The 23,248-nt window shown below is 33.9% G+C and overlaps 1 protein-coding gene across 3 annotated transcripts in view; it reads right to left on the reverse strand.

Annotated features, from left to right (window-relative positions):
• The window catches only part of Nos (Nitric oxide synthase), a 314,945-nt gene that overhangs the window by 19,884 nt on the left and 271,813 nt on the right, over positions 1-23,248 (reverse strand). For all 3 annotated transcript variants that reach the window (XM_089634919.1, XM_089634921.1, XM_089634920.1), the window contains exon 13: positions 815-1,136. In XM_089634919.1, the coding sequence (XP_089491045.1) occupies positions 815-1,136 (322 nt within the window). The remainder of the gene's footprint in view (positions 1-814; positions 1,137-23,248) is intronic.

Consider the following 23,248-nt stretch of genomic DNA (forward strand, 5'->3'; position numbering starts at 1 on the left):
TTTTTTTAAAATATGCTGTTTTAACACGAGAAAATAATCTCTGAATATGAGTAGCAATTCTGGGAAAACTAATGTTGATTATATATGTACATATTATCTGATAAGACGGTACAATATACAAAATTTTAATGTTGTAAAAACAAGTTATTACAAAAATAGAATCAGCTGGCGCACGGTTTTATAATATAAATAACAAATAAATAAAGTAGCACATATCAATTTTAGATATAACTTTTTGGTATTTTGGCTTCAAATCCGATTTTAAGTTTTGTATATTTTGTAAAGTGACCAGGAAATTGAAAAGAGCAGCTCAAAAGGAGTCGGAGAAATCACGGCAACAATGGATGACCTAATGTACGGGAATCGTGCCAAGAATCGCGGGATAATTAAAAAAATATTTGATTTTAAGACGCTGACGCCGTACTGTTTTTCCTTTCGCGTTTTATTTGAAACTCCCTTTTTAAACTGGTATACAAGATAACTCAAGATCTACCTAACCAATTTTGTTAAAACATATATCCTTTAAAATATTATCTAAGATGTAATATAGGATTTTTTTGCTTGTATGCCACGTTCTTAAGTTATAAAAAATTTTAACTCAAAATTTCGATAAAAATCTTAGCTATTACCTTTCTTAATAAGATTTATTTTTATTTTTCAGACATTGCGTGACATAGAAAATAAATACACCATCAGCAAGGATTTTAAAAAGAGGGTCCTACTTGATGACTCGTATCTCCTCTTGTTTTTAAATATTTTTTATTCCCTGTGGTGTAACCCCTTAAGTATCGAGAATATATTATATAATGCTTACCCTGAACACCTCTCCCGCCCACTTCTTGAACGCCTGATCCTGCCCGCACATCTCATCGCCCGTCTCCATGCCCATGAGCCGCTCCCCGCCGAGCTGACCCAACAAGGAATCCACGTCCTTGCCGAACTTGCAGAAGTTAGGGTAGGCGGAGCTGCCCAGCGCGAAGACGGCAAAGCGCACGTTGCTGAGTGGGCCGAGGTCTCCCTCGCCAGTACCGTCCCCCGACGAGCCGCGCAAGGTGTCAGAGCGAGCCAGCCCGCTGTCCAGCATCTCAGTCTGGCTGTTGGCCTTCATGAAGGACTTGGGTGTGTGCATCTGGGAGCTGGAACAAAAAGCATTCAAAGAATTAGTCCTCAAGCTCAAGGATTTTTATCAACCTTTATGTACCGACGTGTGGTCTGTCGGACCGTTCCCGTTCGACGTTCGAACCACGACCGTTCGGAATTCCGAGTTACCCTTGTTAGTGTAATTATATTATTCCGTGGTTCTGTCTACCCCCCCAGCTCGAACAGTCGCTCGGAAACGTTCTTGGAGAGTGGTAGTGTTGATGCGCTCGTTATCGTCATGTTATGGCTTTTATAAGATCGCAAGTGAATTGTCAAAACACTCGTTGGTACTTAGGTAAATTTTTTTGTTTCCTCATTGTTCATACAATAGTTTTTTCTCATTTATTTACAGTTTAATTTTAAAATTAATCAACATAACGTTAGTGTCCTGTCACTCAAAAACGATACTGCATGTACTCTTGCCATGAGATTTTCGCTCGTCGATATAATGAGTTCTTGGACCAGATGCTCCGGAATATCCAATGGAGGTTATTGGAGTGGAGGGTAATCCACTGAAAAAGCTGTGTCATATCTGTCCCTCAAGACTAAAATACAAGACTGCATACACATGTGACATTCGTACGAAACATGTATGCCTTCAATGGAGCAAGCCTGTTTGCAAAAGACAGTTTGTAACTGCCTGAAAATACCTATTTGGATGGCTTGTGATTTTTTTGAAAACGGATTTTTATTCCTTTTTTATTATGATAGTTTAAAATGTTATTTAATAAGAAAAAATGTATTTGTAAAAATTTTCCAGAGTTTAATTAGACTTTGTGTATTCTAAGGAGGGTTGTTTCGTAGAATTTGAACAATTTAACAAATTTCAACGTTCATTTTCGGGTTCTGTGAAAGTTCTATTCAAGTTCTGTTATTATATCATTATAGGCCAGTTGCTTGAAAAAACTAAAATAAAACAGAACTTGAAAAAATCTTTCGCAGAACTTGAAAATGAACGTTGAAATTTGATGAATTGTTCAAATTCTCCGTAACAACCCGTCCTAAGTAAAACACTATATTTTTTAATAAAAAATCGTCATTTAAATAGATAATTAATAATAAATGTCTAAGCCTTTTTATTTTATTAAACTAAAATGTACAATACAAATGAAACAAAATGTATGCATAAATACAAGAAAATTATTGTCATTCGATATTATGCTGGACTGTCTGAGCTTACCTCGGTACTTAAAGGTTAAAAATACCCGAAAACGATTCAATGGCAACTCAGAACAGTGGCAAATCAACACAGTTTTAAAAGTGATATAAAATCACCAATTGTGATTAGCAAAAAACTGTCATATAAATCTAACCTATTTAAGCTACTTTTCATGACTTTACATGATCACTTTGCAAAAGAGTGTTGAATCGCAACTGTCCTAAGTTGTACGGTTACCCCGAAAACTAACATTTTGTTCAAAAGATTTTATGGTTTACGTATAAAGTAACAACATTCATTCTACAACATTTAAATGTAAATTATTAAACTCAAAAAATGGTCATTCTTGGATAGTTTGTGACAAAATATGTTTTTCACAAATGTTTTGTAATGGAAGCAATTGTTATCATAAAATGATTTCTCATTTTCAGACTAGTAATCTCTATGAAATAGTATTACTCTGCCACACAGATTTCAATCGCTTTAAAAAGGAAAATTTGTTTAATAATATGACAAAAAATTTTTTTTTATCCATTTCATATACTTATTTTAAATATTTTCTAGCAAAAACGAGGCGTATCAGGTGGAGTCTGAAATCTAATTATTGTTCCAACATTTCTACTACAAAAGTGTGTCAAAGAGAATATGGTTCTTAGATCAGCTATTAGTGCCTGTGTGTATTTCGTCATAGTCGGTAAACACAATGAACATGGATTATATCCTTCTCTTTGACGACAAATAATTGAGTGTCGAGTTTCAAAGTATCCGAAACAAAACTCAAACAAAGTGATTTTAATCAGATTTACACCACATTTTGAATTATCTGTATATTTTTTGATTATAAAAAAGTAATTCTCAATTTTGAGTGTAGCAAAAAAATAATGCCGTAGATGAAATACACACTTATTATTCGGATGTATTTTCAAGAAAGAGTTACTACCATTTTTCTAATCAGTTTCTTTGATAAAACTTTAAGAAAATCATCTTTTCTTAAAGAAGAATATATTTTGACAAAAACATTTGCTATAGAACATATCTGATGCTATGAATTAAGACAGCGTTTTACAATAAAATTATGTTTTATTTTTGGAATAACTTAATGAGTAAAACCTCAAATTGTAATATTTTATTATTGAAGACAAAATTAGCGATTTCGAAACGAAAATTTGAAACAGAAAAAGATACGGTCGTATCTAGGATGTGAACCCAGGACCGTTGCCTTGCCGGGGCACCGCTCTACCAACTGAGCTAATGGGACTTCTGTATTTAACTGTATCATATTTCAAATAAGAACTACCAACATTGTTTTCATTTTCTCACAGCACATTTCCTCGATGTGATCGTATCTTTTTTTCTGATATTTCTGTTTCAAATTTTCGTTTAGGAATCGCTAATATTAGTTTAACAATTAAATAAAATTATGTATTTAAAAGGACCTACTTATTTTAGGAATTCGTTTATGAAACATTCCAAATTTATTTTAGAATTTAGTGAACAGGAACTAATATTTTTGGTAGACGAATATAATATTTTGTGTTGACTGGTTTCATTATGCCAATTCTATTAGTGAGTTTTTGAAATGTGAACAACTTGTATATAAATTTGTATTGTGTTGAAAGTATGTTCTTTTGGTATCTCGCTCTTTCTTAAAAGATTCTAAAAAAATTATGTGAAAACATTATTTACCTACGTTTCTCCACCTTTTTAAAACGAGGGTTGAACGCTGAAAGAAGTTCAATATATGATTTGAGATTATGAACATCTTGTTTCTTTTAAATAAAAATATAGGAAACACTATATCATGTAGATATAATTAATATAATTGATAAAATTAAGTAATAACGTACTTCTGAATGGTTTCACTAATTAAGCAGAAAAAAGCTGAAAGACGTTTTAAAAAGCCTAATGAAAAAAAGATGCATACCCTAATACCATATTACCACAATTTAATACATTTTGAGAGGCGAGTATGGGTGCCGCCGGCCCAGGAACCATTTATCAGATAACCAACACCTCTGATGTAGGTCGCCCATTGACTTGGTTAGGTTGATTTAGCAGGGATGCCCGGGTTCATGAGATGAGGTTTGACCAGGTCTTGACGGCGGATGCATTTGCCCACCAACTGCATGATACATCGGGTGAGGCCGGTTGGGGAAGACACTTCGTCGCTCTAGTTTTGTCTCGTTTTTCGTTTTTGTCTAACAGACCATATTTGGCGACATTGAGTTAACTATGCAGTTGTTCTCAAAAAGCATTCATTAATACGATACAACTGAATTTTTAAATTTTTTTATGTGTTTTCGAAACGAAGTTTGTCTTGTCCACCAACAAAATTCCGAGCTTGTTTATCCAACATTCACACGTTGGCCAAAAGGCCCCTCAAAGTGGCATTTCATATAAATGTATCCAAACATTCAAGCCATTGATTGCAAGCCAAGCAATTGAGCTAAATTCATTTTATGTGTTTTTCGTAAAAAAAACTTTGAAGCGCTATTTCTCCCGATTTACGTTTTGGTCTGTTATACAAAAACGAACTAGAGCGACGACTTTTTGACGTCTTCAGTCGGACTCTTTCAACCCATCGCCTTGCCCCACAGTGGGAGGAATGGATTCATACGTCAATACTTGACATACTGACCCCCAAACTCCTACGCACCCCTCATACGTTTATCTTCCCAGAACTTCCTATCCTTCCGTTCCTTAAAAAGACCCTAAACACAGCATGCCCAAAGATGACATGATCTCGTGTGTGGGGTTAATGTATAGAAAAAAACTACTATCTACACACTTTAATAGTTGAGCAATACGTTTAAAATAGTTTTGCCAGGTCAGAAATCCAAGAAATAAATCATGCAATAAAAGACTTTAAATCTGTGATTTCCCAGGGGAACACATCGTAAAACGAAACGTCAATTTAGTTCGTGCCTTGAATGCCTTTTGAATGAGCGAATTTTTTCCATTTTATAAATACCTTTAGATGACCTCCAAATTCGGACTGACAACTGGAATTTTGGAATTTGAAGTACGAGCAGGATTACCCAAGGTTTATTAGCTAACATTGGCGTGCCATCACTTTTTCCGATGTTTTGCAATTTTCGGGAATATCTATATTTAATTGTTTCTGGATAGTATTTTAGCAACATAAAATTTGTTTTTATTTATAAAAAAAAGCTCTCTTTCGGATTGATAAAATTCATTAATTTGTTCATTTTTTACGATAAGATTTTTACGCTTTCCATTCTGCATTTTTTTTGCATAAAATAATGAAAACATGAACTCTGTGCCGGAAAACAATGTTTAATGTGAGGAAGTGTTATAAATATCCTAAACGGGAGCATTCGTCAGTAAAGTGTCAGAATGTGCAGAAGTTGGTATTGTCGACAATTCGTTGAAGAATGATGTTTCTGAAAAAGAGGAATAACGTACGACGTTGTGCTAAACGAACCATAAAAATACAAACACAAAAATTTGCACACTTGGGTGAACAAAATATTCTGCGTTTTTACAACAAATACGATTGAGCGCTCACAGAAGAGAGTACGATAAAACGTAAAATTATACCATAACACTCTAATGGAACCGGCATTTTCTCGGAAAACCTGATAAATGATTGATATTCTTTTGATGACGAGAATATCAACAGTACCGTGGCGACTTCCCAACAACTTTTGCAGCTTCTGTGAAAGTTAGGCAAAAGTTTACTTTGCGGCGCATAAATTCTATATTTGCTGACTTTGTGGATGCATTATTCAAACCGATTTTTTACAAGGCGAACGACTTCTAAAGAAAAATATGAAAAAGCGAATGACTTCTTAAAAACAAAAAATATTTATTCATGGGTTACTTAGTTCAGTCACAACTAGAAAACAAACTGTCAGCGAGTTTGTCACCACGCCTATGTATTTGAACAGAGAATAAATAACATTAAAAAATAATTGAGAACAATTTATTTACAACAACTATTTCTGAGTGGGTACACGGAATCCACTGTCAGGAGTGGAGTAATAAATGGTTTTTTTCCTATATATATTTCGTACTAGTGTCCGGAACTGGTGGGACTATGGCATCCCAAAATAGAGTATATTGTGAGGCTGAAGAAGGAAGGGGGAGAAAACATGGCATTTCTCTTGGACGATGTACTGCCGAGAAAATCTACAACTCTGGAAATGTGAATATATATGATTACTCGTATGTGTACTCTACACCTGATAAGGTAATCTGGACAACCGAAAAGAACACAAATTCATTGGTGATTTTGTTCATACAAAACGGTCCAGTTAATAAACTTCTATAAATATTAAGCACTTTTCGTTTTGTCGCTTTCTTCTTGTTACGCTGAATTGTCGGCCTAGGATAAGGGTCTATTAGACCTTAGACCAGCAATATTTATGTAAATTCGGGTCCAGTGAAGTGAATTTGTCACAATTTCCGGCGCTTTTCCACCCCGGAAATGCAGCGCTGCATAGCAAGCAATTTTCTAGCAAGAATGAACAGAAAACTGCTTCCACGTGAGAAATGATTTCCTTAAATTACTCTTCAATTACAATCCAAGGTAATCATATTCACTGTAACATGATATAAAAGCCAATATTATTTATTCTCTTTTGCTTTTCACCCGTCAATTGCGTTATTTGCCAATGAGTATGTGATTATTCAAGAGAATCGGTTAGTTTTAGTACTTATATTACTATTTATTTATTTATTTATACATTTTAGGAAAAGTTGACAGCAAATCTTTAATTATACAATGATACAATAATAATATAATTAAATATGCCAATTATGAATTTTCCACTGATGAATAGTTGAGATGTTCTCTTAAATTAATTTCTTGTTTAGTTAGAAAATATTAAAATAAAGGAGGGTGGGGGGGGAGGAGGAGGAAATATAGGATAATGATTAAGAGGCAAAGGACGGGAATATATGGGAATTGAACTTCTAGTTTGAGTTTTGTTGATTATTGAGTTTTTGTTTTATGTCGCGTAAAGTCGAGTTAAAAATGTCAATATGGTAATAATTTAAGTTAAATGAATGTGTGGATCTGTAGATAAATTAGTTTTGTTTGGAATTGGTCTTACAATGAGGGAGATTAAAAGTAAGCGACTGTCTGTTGTTGCGATTGGGAACATGAAATAATAGGCGTTGAAGAAGATCAGGACTATCGATTAAATTGTGTGTAATTTTAAATAACATTACCGAATCTGCTATATTTCTTCGGAAAGTTAACGTCTGTATATTGAAAAACTTTGCAGAGTCTTCATTACTAATATGAAATCGAAAAGAGCAATGATTTGAACGTAAATTTATGTTGCAATGAATGTAATATTGATTTTCAAATTGTAGCTCACAACTAAAACGCCCCTGATAGTGGAATTTATTACATAGATTTAAAAATTATGGCATCATACCCATATTTAGCCTTTTACGTACAGGTTCTTTCTTAGGAAATGCAAAGTTTATTTTAAGGGAATTAATAATTTATTTGGCAGCCACTGGAAGCTATAATTCAAATTCATTATAACTCAAATGAAGCATATTATAATTGTTATATGTAACGATAAATCAGAATGGAAAAGGAACAATTTACGTGTTTTTAATAGAGTTAGAAAACGAGGGAATGTTTAATTTGATTTAACTATTGGAGAAAATCTGAAAAAGATACAGTCGCATCTAGGATTGGAACCCAAAATGATGAATATGACGTCGGTGGTTCTTATTGGAAGTTAAATATGAACGAGATAAAATAGGGCCCCATTAGCTCTGTTGGCGCAGCAGCACCATAGTAACACATATTTCCACGAGAAATGTGTTTATTAAATCAATTCAAGGACTTATAAATTCAATATTCTTGAAGTTATTTGAACAGATTACGGAACGCCCGTATCCGCTTCAATTTAAATGGTATTTATCCGTTTTAGCTAAAGAAATAAAAATTCATTCGCAAAATGAAAAAAAATTTATTACAAACGAAGCATATGTATTTTTTTCTTGTTTGGTTAAGAACTTTTGAATGAAATCGCGTAGCACAGCGTGTTTACGTACCTAATTTAAAAACTCAAGCAGCGATCAAAAACTTAAACGTATTTTCATTTTAACCGCGTTACGTTAGGTATGACTGAAAAAAATTAAAGGCTCAACTCATTTTTAAAAGCCGAAAAATTCATAATGCATTAAATTATGGCAGCCGCACGTTAAAAATTAATTGCGAAAACTCGGCCGGTTTTTAACATGAAATTAAAAAGCTCCAGTCTGGCTTCGAATCCGGGGGGAGGAAGGGAGAAGTATTTTAATGTTACCTTCTAGTGGAAAGGGAGACTTTTTCGGAGCTTTTATGGGGGGGAAATAGGCTGTTCAATTTGGCTGCACAGATCTCATGGTAATGGCATCCAAAGTACATAATGGATCAGGGTAATCCAAATATCTTCCAAGATATCTGTGAAATATTTGACAATGTAGTTTTTACTGCCTGTTTCGGGTAGATATGTGCTAAAATGTTATAATGTACGGTTTTCGTAAGACTTGCGAGTATTACTGTTCGAGACTTTACTGGGATTTCGTAAAATTGGCCCCTAAAGAGCTTTGAGTCACGCTCCTCTGTTTCTCAAAATAACTAAGGCGAGGAAGAAAGTACCCAACTAAAGAGTTTTTACGGGTAATATGTAAAAAAAATTAAACACACCTTTATAAAAGCGTATGACATGTGAGCTTTGTATAAAAATGTATTTATAATGAACGCTTTCAATTATTTTGCATTGACTTTTTGATAACTTTCATGTTCTTGGAAAGGGGAATTTAAAGTATAAGTAATATTCTGTTGGGAAGTAAGAGCTTCACAGATGCACTCATAGAGGTCAGTGCATAGAACTTGCTTGGAAGACCGCAAGATGGCAGCTAGTAGAAGTAGTCGCCTGGACCAGTTAGAATGCTCCCAGACAAACTTGGTGTTTTCAGATCTCATTTAGCCAGCTACTAGTTAGGTCAACTATCGAGTCACCATTTTAATACGCGAAGTATTAATAAATCCCTGATTTAACACAAAGAACAAATTATTTAAAATCTCCTTCTACGACGAGTTGGAGAACTGTTTGTAGGAACACAACATATTCTAAAGTAAAAGTAATATTCTTTCACCAATAAAACGTGTAATTTAAATATTTTCATTCGTAAGTATCAATTTCAAAAACGGCCTGCTTTAAACGGCCCGTGATTGGTTGACCGAATCATGACGTTACGGCTGTCGACTTTCAGAGGTTTGTCGCCGTGTTACCGTCAAACGTCTAAACATTGTTAGTGATTTGGAATTATTTAATTTTGAAATACTTGTGTTATGTACTTATGGTTTAGTATAATATTGTGTAGCAGTAATAACGGACAGTGGTTCATTACGGGCGCAATCCGACAACTTGCCTAAAATAGAAGCTGTAATAAGTAAAATAAATTTACTAAGCTCTGAGTAAGGTAAGAAAAACATAACGTATAATGTTTTATTATTACAAAATATTGTAACACTTCAAATTATAACAGTGTGCGAAATTGTATAATATTTTTTCTTAATTATTCTACTACTCCATGAGGTGAGCTCCAGTTGAGTTTGGCAGCCACCTCTAGTCTATAGCCCCAAAATACTTGACTGTACATAAACGGGCGGTCCGTTTGATCCTTGATTATCTTAACAAACGGATTGAAATATTTAGAGCCAGGTCAGCCGTCAGGAAGGGTTTAAATGGAAGATGATCCGAGGAATTAGCGTCATTGATCCCTTCGGCACCGGTGTATAGTCAGGAAACAAACCAAACGGACGCCTAACATTTGAAAACGTCAACTTTTATGGTCACGTGATGACGCGTCATTTAAACACCTTATTCGAAGTTTGTCTTGTAATATTTGTACACATAGGTACCAAACAATAACTGTTTCGCAAATGAGAAGACATCGAGCACACAACAATAAACACCAACTACAACTTACGAACTGTCTACAGTCACCTACAGCGGCGATCGCAAGATGTTAGGCGGTTATGTCGGCACAGAGCTAAGAGGCGAGAAAACATCATTTTGGCGGCATTTTAAAAAACAACGTAATTTAAATCGTTGTACAAAATTAAATAAAATTCAGTTTTCATTGTAATTTTTTACAAACTCATTTTTAAATTAATAAAACTGTGAAAATAACCCATTGTGTTGGATGTCACCAATTATTCACATAAGGCCATTTGACTCGTAGGTCCCAGATAGGTCAGCGAAATTGATTATCTGCTCAAGAAAGAATTCCGATATTTGAAAACATTTTAACAAAAAATGAGGTTACTTCGGACACGTCCACAACATACTGTGAATGCTATAATCTCACTAGCTCCATGCAATGCAACCTCTATTTATGGCCTTAAAAAGTAAATTATTTTCCCATATACACGGAACTGTTAAAATAACGTACGTTCTGTTCGTGTACCTATTGCATTTAACTGTACGGAACTGTCAGAGGTTTCAGAAATTGTTTGTCGAGTTGAGTCGAGTATTTATAGTACATCCGATTCACCTGTCCGCCTCATGTGAAAAAGTTTAGTCGCAAACACCGGGAAATGTGTGTATGGACTCCATGGACAAACTGGGGCAGGAATCCGCCTGGTAGTTAGTTGTTAGGAAAATGGCCACTGACTTCGAATGGAAACTTTGTCCAGTAGTAGACATGTATAGTATGGTGGGGAGTGGACACCGGATGGTGGCTTACGGCGTTGTGAAACGCAGTACACGGGGTGCCATATTGTGACATAACAGTAAGTTAGGCAGGTACTACGTGGTATCAGGGTAAATGTGGCAATGGTTGAAGTGTGATTTTTCAAAAAATAAAATACAGGGTTTTCCAATAAGAGGTGTTATTTTGAATAGCTCGCTATTTCGGTAGATGTTACTTTTGAAGCTGTAATTTTTTAACATTTGACAAGTAGAAACTACGCCATTATTAAAAATGGAACAATACACGCTTCAACAACGCGTTGAAATTATTAAAATTCACTTGAGTGAATCAAATGCAAATCATCTTGAGTGATGAGGCCTATTTCCACCTCGGTGGCTTCGTCAACAAGCATAATTGTCGCATCTGGGGCTCGAAAAACCCAAGAATTATTGTTGAAAAGCCTCTATATCCTCAACGTCTGACTGTTTGGTGCGGTTTATGGTCCGGCGAAGTCATTGGACCTTACTTTTTCGAAAATGAGGCTGGAGCAACAGTTACGGTGAATGGGTTGCGCTATCGAGAGATGATTAATGATATTTTATGGCCGGAATTGGATGGTATTGATCTGGACAACGTTTGATTTCAACAAGACGGCGCTACGTGCAACACAAGCAACGAAACCATTGATCTTTTACGATTGAACATCAAAATAACACCTCTTATTGGAAAACCCTATATATTCCCATGTTCTGGAGACGTTAGATTCTAAGAAAAATTATATTAATTTGGTGGTTTTTTTCGCTGTTAATGTAATTTCTATAAAGGGCTATAGCCCTTTGAAATATAAAGTTTTCCGTCCATAAAAAAAGACAATACGCAATATTATATTATTTGTATTATAATCCTGATAAACTTTAAGTAAATTACGAATACCAAGGCAAATCTTTTTGCATTTGCTTTGATAATATATCACGACGAAATGCAAAAATATTATTATTTTCAAGAACACGTGTTCCGACATCATGATAATACATTGGTTATTTACTAAAAATTTATCAGGAAACCTGTTAATTCATTCGGACCTGCAATCCCGTTTTTAACCGGAATTACCAATAATTTCAAGAGATTCTTAATTAATTAGTAATATTCATTTTTTTCCGTGTAGCATCAAGGTAGGGACTTAGTTTTTTTTTCAGTTTTTCTATTTATGGAGGTCTTTAAATGTTAGAAAAAAGATAAACTCTATTTTAATCGAGTATTATGTTTGTATTTGATATTGTTTTCTTCATTCAACATTTAAAATACACAATTTTAAATTCGTTATTCACATAACTAGCCCAGAAGTAATGGAAGCTCTTTTACGCGAGAGTTCAGTAACAATAGTAGCTGCATTTATCGTTTTGTTGCAGTAAACTATCATCAAATAACGTTTACCAGTAGACTCTCATTGCCTTATACAACATTGTTCTATTTGTAGTAAGAAAATAAATGTTTTAGTATCGCGTACCATTTTGAACAGATCAAACATAAAATATAGGAATATCTAACTGTTCTTAATTAAAAATTATTTTATATTATTAAAAACTACTTAAACTTTGTTCGTAGTTTGAAACTAATTGATTACTAAGGACACTATTGTTGTCACTATATCACGGACCAACCGGTAAGCAGCGCAGAACTTTAAAAAAAGTAACCTATTTTTTTAACCCAGTCTTTGCGGATTCGATCCTCTACTACTTTAATCTCTCATCATTACATCGGCCAAATTTTTCACATATCATGATGTAAGTTTGTGAATTTTAAATATTTAGAGATTATTTTTAACGCGGGAACGCTTTATTTCAAAAATAAAAACACTCTTTTCTCTAGGCAATTTATACATTATTTTAAGGATTTTTTTTTTAAATTCCATCAAATTACATATATATTTTTTAATGTGAATACCGCACAAGAGTCCCTACTACTCCCAACCATCTTGAACCAGCGAGACTATGGCATCCCCAATTGGGTTATGTTGTGAGGTTGAAGGTAGTTGGGAGGGGGAGAGGAAGGTGGGGAAGTACCCGGATATTCAGATCTGGCTAGAAACACGGCTTAAGCCATTTCAAACAACCTTTCAATTCTGAATGGTAGTCTGACATGAGAACGATACTGAGAATATCTTCCACTATGGAACGTGCCGCAAATATACTTTTTATTATTTAATTGGAAATAACTCAAATTAATCCAATAATATTTACTTGCGCACGCCGGTATTTGAACCCGCGACCTCACTCCTCGACCACGGAGATCGTCAGAATGGATTACTATTAATCGATCAATAATACAAATTATTAATACTAATTGAACGCTTCATCTGTAAGATTCCAACGGTCTATAACTTGGAGTACTTGCTTCACCGCCCCTCATTTGCCCCCTAATTTGCCCTCCAAGCCATCACCGCCCCCCTGGATCTCACCAACGCCCCCAGAGGAGTGAAACCGCCCCCATTGAGAATCACTGGTCTAGCGTATGATATTACACCAGAGCACAATAAAATACGAGACTTTTCAACACGATTGGTTTAGTGTCAAAAACGCTTACAACCGTTGACAATGCCCGTTTCTTTCTCCCCATGTTTCTATATATTAGATTGTTATGTAAAATACATTTCTAAACAACATCTGTCAAACGAAAAGTATTAATGTTAAAATAAGATTAGGTGCTAAGAAATCTGACAACAGTCTCTCCATTTTTCATACGTGCGAAAATGTTGTTTTTTGTTATGACAGGTTTGAAATATTGTCACTCTGTCAAACACTTCAATTTATTGTATTTTACCACGAATATTGTCAATTTGCATATTAGAGATAAACAAATCTCAAAGAAGATAAAACCGACAAAACAAGACAGTGATTTTCAACACTTGAATGACAGGCTTTAAGATGCAAATGAATTATTCAAAAAAAAATCAAACAGGAAAAATCAAACGTCATATAGGTGTATAGATACCTACTAACGCGTAATTAAAAAACGGTCAAAAAAATTTGAATTTTATTTTGTAAAGTTGAAAACGTTTTAAATTATATAAAAGAGTTAGAAGAGTTTTAACTGATTATTTTTATTGAAAATTATTAAATCTCTAATTGACAGCCCTGAATTATTGGCATTAATTTATATGAATGTACCTGCGAGACAAACTCGAAGCAAATACACTTATAAATGTAACAATAACCACAATACTAACTATTTACTCACCAATTCCAAGAATTCATCACCTTGTAAACAAACGCTGTGAACTTAAGAGTATTTTTACTCTGGAGTTATTTTAAATTTGTAGTGATATTTCAGGCGACTAATTATTGCTTATAATTATTTGTTGTCCTTTATGCTATGCATAAAACCTTGTCTTATAAACATTAGTTTTTCATTAAAAATAATAATATTTTACAAGTCAAAATATTTCACCAACAAATGTAGATATAATATGTCTCGACGCCATCTAGTGGGAAATTTAGCACTAACAAAGCCTTTCCTAAAAAAATAAAGTTGGTTGGTTTTACAGGTGAAAAAATATAATAAGCAATAATTGTTGATTGAGGTACTAGTACATATTGAATTATTTGGTGGATTCAGTGGTTCACAGCACCTGACCGGACATCAGAAGATGCGGGTTCAATTCCCGTAGGTGGCATTTATTTTTACTCGAGAGATATTTTCAATTTGTAGTGATGTTTCAGGCGACTAATTATTGCTTATAATTATTTGATATGTTTGGTGTTAATGATTTTGTGGGTTTCAAAAGACAACTTATTTCAGACTTATTTGCTCGTAATTATCTTTTATTTTTTAAATCTTGTCTTTGTATCTTCCTACGAGTACTTAGCATACTTCTTTTTAGTTTTATTTGTTTTTAAAAATGACTGTGTACATGTACGAACATACTAGATTTATAATTTGATGTTTCAAAGACCCAATTCTGTCTGATTACGTCTAAAAGGGATCCAAATGATAATTTAGTCTCCTTCAACGGAAGCAATCTTCCGAACAGGCCTTCCATTGATATGCTTGGTGTAACTATAAGTGACCAGCTCAGGTACGGGGGCTCCATCGAGGCCAGAGTAAAGTTGGCCTCTCAGAAGCTGGGCGTACTGTACAGGGCCCGCAGATACTTTAATAGTACACAACTGCTGACCCTGTACAAATCGCAAGTGCGCCCTACTGTCAAATTTGGCAGCCATCTCTGGTCCGGAGCCCCAAAATACCTGAAAAAACCCTTGACTCTGTGCAGAAACGGGCGGTCCGTTTGATAGATTCCCCAATCTTAACAAACGGACTGCAATCTTTAGAGCACAGGCGTCAGGTAGGTATGCTGTCCTTGTTCTATCGGTATTACAATGGAAGATGCTCTGAGGAACTAGCGACATTGATCCCTTCGGCACCGGTGCGTATAGTCGGGATACACGCCAAACGCGCGCCCAACATTTGTACACGGTTGACATTTGTCACATGAGAACGGGGCGCTTCTACGATTCGTTCTTAGGTTCAACAGCTCGGCTGTGGAACGAACTGCCGGCCTCTGTGTTTCCTCCCTCCTACAACTTGGGACTCTACAAGACCCATGTTCACTCCTTACACTCCACAAAAAGACCCTCCACACAGCATCCCCAAATATGACATAGGCCTTAAGGGAAATTATTTTCTTCAGGGCCTCCTGTGTGGAGTTAATATAAAAAAATATAGATTATACTTTGATTTATTTACCATTTTAGGTCCCATTATTTATATTCCATATTAATTGAAATGGCTTAAGCCGTACTTAGTGGCAAGATCTGAATGGCCAGGTACTTCTCCACCATCCTCTTCCCCTCCCAACTACCTTCAGCCTCACAACATAACCCAATTGGGGATGACATAGTCTCGCTGGTTTAAGATGGTCAGGAGTGGTAGGGACTGTTGTGCGGTATTCACATTAAAAAAATTACATGTAATTTGGAATTTAAAAAAAAAACCTTAAAATAATGTATAAATTGCCTAGAGAAAAGAGTTTCTTTTAATTTTGAAATACAGCATTGGTATTTTGCCATTACTTATTAAGTAGTTTTGTTCTATAGATACAACTGATATTATTTTTCTTATGTTTAATTCTCCTCTTTTCAAATATTGGTAAATACCTTACGAGTAAATTAAAAAATAAAAACGCAAAGAGTGCCAGGCTGATGTAAGCGTACTGAGTAAGGTCAAGAAAGGGACGCTTAGATGGTTTGGGCATGTAGAGCGAATGAGCGAAGAAAGGAGTGTAAGGAAAATATACGATGCAAATGTGAATGGTAGCAGAAGTCGGGGACGCCCGAGGATGACATAGCACGACCAAGTGAATCGGATACTTGAGTCGGGCCATGTCAAGTGTGTATGAGACGATGTATGAATGTGAATGAGGCAAGGAGTGTGTGCCAAGACCGAGTTGTTTGGCGGTCCGTTCTCTCTGCCTACCCCTGCGGGGAAACGGCGTGATGGTTAGTTAGTAAAATATTTTCCTGCGCTCAGTTTTACTGGTTTGCAACAAACATGAATAATTCTATGCATATACGGATGTACAATGTACGTACTTACTTTATATTTGACACTTTAATTTATTTACAAATCAGGTGTGATTTTTTGGATTTGATTTTAATCATATTATTAGTATTTAATTTTTTTATATATTTATGCTATTATCAATGTATCATGTTACACTTACATACATACATTGATAATTTTCCTTGCAAAAGCTCGCTACAACGATAGTGAATTATAAATGAATAAAATTAAAAAAATCTTTCTAGGGGCCTTACGACTTACGACCACTAAACTAGACGCATGTTCATGTTACGGCCAGTATCCACGAAAATGATTTGCTTACTATTTGAATGTGAGAATTTTTAATCTTTTGGAAATCTCTTTTCCACATAATATTTACCACACTAAGCAATTTTTTACCGTTTATCTAAATCTGCTATTTTCTTACATTAACTGAAAAAAAACTTTATTCGAATTCATTTTATTGAGTTGTAAACATATCCAGCTTGAATTAATTTTATTACTCAAATAAATTATAAAACGTTTAACGGCCAACAAAGTTCATCAACAAAAACATGATCACTCTACAAGAAGAAAAAAATATTTATGATTTCCCTTTTAAAAGATGTAAAAAATAGAACTCATTACTGTAGAAAGCGGTGAAGATCTTCGAAGAAATGCCGACCAAAATAAAATAAGATGAAAATATATTAAAATTTAAAAAAATTGAGAAGCGTGTTTTTTTAATGTAAAATCTTAAATATTAGGTTGTAACTTTATTGTACTTAGGTTGTAACTTCATTTTTCTTAGGTTCTAACTTTATTGTACTTTAGGTTGTACTTTATTGCTATAAATTATATAAATTTTTATTTATTGTTTTTGTGTTTAATTCGTAGAACTCCATTTAATTTTTTTATAAATTTAATTTAGATTAAATTTGATAATATTATTATTAAGTTCTGCAAGTGTTTTAGTTTTTTATTATTGTGACAGCTGTTTCGGCTTACAAGGCCATTTTCAAACTGTGGTTAGTCCACATTGAGACGACGTTTTTATACTATTTCAAATGTAAATTTTGAAGGTGCATACATTGATTTATTACTGGTTACACCGATGACATGATCTATTGTTGGTTAAACCAATCTATGTTTTCCCCTCAGTAAATGGTAATGGGTTCTTAATTATTTACTAATGACTTTATTGCTATGAATTATTTGGGTGCATTATACTGCTTGGGTTTTGTGAAAATACTAAGAAGTGGTGAGTAAATTATTTTCCGTACTTTATTAATTAGTGTTAAATTTGGGTCATTCGTTCGTTTATTGATTTCTAATTGTTCAAGTAAATTTAATCTAATGCCCTTTTTTTCTATATGCAATGGTTTAGGACCCTTGTTGTTAAGTGGGGTATGATTATTCACCAAGAGATGTTCTGCGAATTTTGAGGATGTGTTTTTATTATTATAACATCGTATATGTTCTTGGAATCTAGTTGAGAATGCCCTCAACTAGATTCTACAAATTTAACACTAATTAATAAAGTACGGAAAATAATTAATAAAGTACAAATTTAACACTAATTAATAAAGTACGGAAAATAATTTACTCACCACTTCTTAGTATTTTCACAAAACCCAAGCAGTATAATGCACCCAAATAATTCATAGCAATAAAGTCATTAGTAAATAATTAAGAACCCATTACCATTTACTGAGGGGAAAACATAGATTGGTTTAACCAACAATAGATCATGTCATCGGTGTAACCAGTAATAAATCAATGTATGCACCTTCAAAATTTACATTTGAAATAGTATAAAAACGTCGTCTCAATGTGGACTAACCACAGTTTGAAAATGGCCTTGTAAGCCGAAACAGCTGTCACAATAATAAAAAACTAAAACACTTGCAGAACTTAATAATAATATTATCAAATTTAATCTAAATTAAATTTATAAAAAAAAAAAAAAAAAAATTATATTAGCACATATGACGGCCGGCATAGTCCAGTGGTAACGCATTGGACTGCCATTCCGAAGGTCGCGGGTTCGAACCCGGCGTGCGCAAATAAATTTTATTTGATTAATTTGTGTTATTTCACAATTAATTAATTAAAATAATATATAGTATATTTGCGGCACGTTCCAGAGTGAAAGATACTACCAGTATCGCCCTGGTGTAAGACCACCATTCAGAATTGAAACGTTGCTCCAAATGGCTTTAGCCGTGTTTAGTGACTAGATCTGAATAGCCAGGTACTTCCCCACCTTCCTCTTTCCCTTCCCCACTTACCTTCAGCCTCACAACATCCCCCAATTGGGGATGCCATAGTCTCACTGGCTCCAGACGGGAGCAGTTGGGACTCTTGTGAGGTATTCACTATAAAAAAAAATATGTTACCACTGTACATACAAAAAATCCACCATTAAAAAACAAGTTTTTTTAATGTAATACATATTTTTATTAATTATAAACATTATTATTATTTTTTTTTGGTTTGACTGAGGATTAAACCTTCCTCCCCAGGAACTCGAGTCAACCGCGCTAGTAACCTTATCCCAAATAGGTTTGGGACCGACATTTATTTCGTGTATTAACTGTTCTAATGTTATCTAATTTCAGAGAATCGCGTACATGTCCGCGTGTACATGCGTAATTGCCACCTAAAGTAAAATAAAATGTCATTGACAACGAGTCTTTCCGATGAGTTTCAGTTCGATCAGATGTCGGGAAGTGGGTTAATTTCAACTTCCGAAATTCCACTTCATTCCTACATACATTCAAGAAAACAAAAGTGAAATTCAAATAGATTTATTTATTGAAAATTAAATTAATTTTGAAATTTTCGCGTTAAAAATGTTTTTCAATGATCTTTTTCTGAAGGTAATTTTTTACGTTTTGTCGGTGCCACAAACAAGAATCGATGCAAACATATTTATCTTAGTCTTTTCCAAAAATGTCTCCATTTTGAAACACCCTACTTATATGTAGATACTATGTGACGTAGAGAATGTATACAATTTACAAACGTAGCATATTTGAATATAAATATTTAGCGGCGTAAGCGGTATATTCCACGCTACACGTAATACGTGTCAACCCACACAGCCTCCAGATTGTCCCACAAAGTGGTTGTTTGTGGCTTCGCGGAGATTAAAACTAATTGAATATCGTGGAAAGCTTTGTTTTGGAACAAGCCCTTAAACACTATTCTACGAAGCGAATTAAAAACGTACCCTAATAAAAAAGAAAAGGATTATTTTAAATGACGCTGATCCTTACTTCGGTTAGACTTTTTGATTAAGTGTCGTTACACTTGTTTCTACCAACAGAGGTACTTGTTTCAGTGTAGTTAGAATGTTTAATAGTTTATTTTCACAAAAATTTGTGTGGGTACTATTAATTAGGAACTCGAAAAGTTTTAAGCAGTTTGTTGTTAGGGTTGAATTCCTTTAATAGTATGTTGTGTCCTTAACTTCGTGTTATTTAAAGGTTGTGTACTTTTCAGTGGCGTGGCGATAATAATTGGGAAATTATTTGTTTATTTAACTTAACTATACTCGTTTTATTACCAGGTTGTTGCTTTTTGAAAAAAAGGTGAATACCACAACAAAGTTTCAATTGCTCGCAACCATCTGGAGCCAATGAGAATATGGCATGAAAATGGGAAGATGGCGGGGAAGTACCTGGCTATTTATACTTGGTCACAAAACACGGCTAAAACCATTTCAAGCAACGTTTCAATTCTGAAAGGTGGTCTTTCACAAGACCGATACAGAGCGTATCTTCCACTCTGGATCAAGCCGCAATGATAGAGATAAATAGATTATTTTAATGAATTAATTAGGAATAAAATAAATTCATTAAATAAAATTTATTTGCGCATCCAGGAATTTGAACATGCGACCTCTGAATCGAGAGCCTTACTTCCAGATCCAGAGCCTTAGCTTTCGACCAAGGAGACCGAGTTAATAAAATTTAATTTAAAAAAAATCTCCATTTGATTCCTTGATTACGCTGTTATAAAATTGAAAAAAATTCGCTGTTATAAAAGAAAACAAATTTATGAACGGTTTTAACAACTGGTAGAAATAATATTTTGTGCATATCTTTATTTTCTTGGAAGGATAAATAGGTTAAAATATTTTTTATAAATTCTTTAGAATTTCACGGCACGCCCCTGTATACTACGCATGCTAATTTCGTGTAGTTAGTATGGTATTAGATTAAATTTTGATGCTCGATTTAACCTATTATCCAAATTTTCAATTGATTACTGAACAATTTGTCAATACACAATGACTATCAACATTATAACGCCTAACATGTAACCAACTTATGATAAAGATAATTTATCAGAACAAGCTACAACATAAAACTGAGTTTATTAGTAACAAACGGACCAAACACGGAACAAACTACAACATAAAACTCTGTTTATAAGTAATAAACGGACCAAATAAGGTACACACTAAAATATAATACTTTGTTCATCAGTGAAAAAAATACCAAATACCTAACAAACTACAACATAAAACTCTATTTATCAGTAATAATCAGATCAAACAATGTAAAAACTACAACATAAAACTCTATTTATCAGTAATAATCAGATCAAACAATGTAAAAACTACAACATAAAACTCTGTTTAAGTAACAAACTTACCAAACAAGGTACAAACTACAATATAAAACTCTGTTTATCAGTAAGTAACCGACCAAACGCGGAATAAACTACAACATAAAACTCTGTTTATTAATAACAAACGGAAAAAAACCTCAATATAAAACTTTGTTTATCAGTAACAAAAGGGCCAGACACGGAACAAACAGAAAACTATGTTTGTTACTGATAAAAAGTAGTCAAAATTAGTCAAATATATTCTATATAAATCCTAAATTCGGCTACAAAAACAAAACTGCAAAAAAAATTAAGTCGTTTGAATTTTCTTATATTATAGGAACGCATTTAGCCCTTCGTTTCGTCGTGAAATGATTTTTCAGGTGTTTACGCAAGGGCTTTAAGGGCTTTCTCTGGGATTTCCTTCAGTGGGGTACATTTCCGCCCTCCGAGATCCGTTTTGACAAGTGAAAACCTACAGGATACATTGTCAAGTTTATTATCCACAAAACGGATATGAAGGGTCAACTAATCTTATAAAAAAATTGAAATAAAAATTTGTATAAATAAGATTAATTTTACTAAGACTCGAAATTCGGCGCAATTTTTGTGAACTATTTTCCGGTATGAATTTAACGACAAAAGTTCATTATATTAGTTAAAATAAGTTAGCTTGGAAGATATTATTCTTTGCAAGGGTAAACGTTATAATCTACAAGTTCACGTGCATCCTTGATTCAATCTAATATTGTATTTGTATGACTTTCTTTAAAAAGTTTTTATTCGGACAATATTTATTTATATTCATATTGCGTGTGTAGTGTGTACGGGCGTAAACAAATAATTCGTAATTTTTAAAGAAATCTACAATTTTATTTGTAGATTGATTAAATTTTGCACACTATACCTTAATAAGTGAAAGATCATTGTCAAGAATAAATTTATAAAAATCTACCCATCTCCTATCCCCACCCCTTAAAATATGATGCTTCTTAGTAAAAATGTGTAAATGTTTTGTCATCAAGTTTAATTTGTAGAACTCCATTTTAATGTTGAGGTTTTCTTTTATATATTAAATAATTTTTTTAATAAATGTATAAAGACACTGTTTTTATTAATTGAATATTAATAACATTATTGAATATATAAAGAGAAAACTTTAAAGTTTTGCACACTTGACGTACAAAATAAGTGAAAGATTATTGCCTACATCTAGCCCGGGCAACGTCGGGGACAACAGCTAGTATATATTTATATATTAAGAATAGTGTCCGTGGCGGACGGGCGGCGTGGTTTTGATTTGAATACAAAAACTACAGTTTCATTCCAAGATTGATGAAATTTTACACACTTGACCTTCAAAACAAAAGGAATGTCTGCATGTGATTTCGTAAAACTCTGTATAAAGCACGGGCGATGCCGGGGACCACTTTGGAGTGTATTCCGATAAAATTTCGGAAATAGACTTTGACGATAGTATCATTATTTAACTTAAATGAGATATTGGACTGTATCCGCTGTTCGATTTGAACTCATCATGATAATTTATAAGTTTTCAAAGGTAATAAAATAATTATTTTTTAAATTTGTTTTTTTTTTTGTGGGAAGCTCAATTTTACTTAGGTTTATTCCTGTGAGAGTTCTTATTTCTGTTGATTTTATTTTCATTCCTTTAAGATGAGACAAATCCCAATGGTGCATAGACCGAACGAGATCCAGCAGTGGCGTGTTGTGACTTTCCAAGATACAGCGATTTAAAACAAATCCCAATGATGCATAGACCGAACGAGATCCAGCAGTGGCGTGTTGTGACTTTCCAAGATACAGCGATTTAAAACAAATCCCAATGGTGCATAGACCGATCGAGATCCAGCAGTGGCGTGTTGTGACTTTCCAAGATACAGCGATTTAAAACAAATCCCAATGATGCATAGACCGAACGAGATCCAGCAGTGGCGTGATGTGACTTTCCAAGATACAGTGATTTTAAACATGCTTAAAAATGCTTTTTTTTCAAATATTTTACTACTTGGTTGAAAAAAATGTCAGTCCATTATTTTAATTAAAAATAAAATTCTTCAAAAAATAAAAAAAATCCACGGCCCTTAGACCTCTCTC

Source organism: Hesperophylax consimilis, chromosome 8 (genome assembly GCF_061612785.1).
Source record: "Hesperophylax consimilis isolate HC1 chromosome 8, BYU_Hcon_1.0, whole genome shotgun sequence".
Lineage (NCBI taxonomy): Eukaryota > Metazoa > Arthropoda > Insecta > Trichoptera > Limnephilidae > Hesperophylax > Hesperophylax consimilis.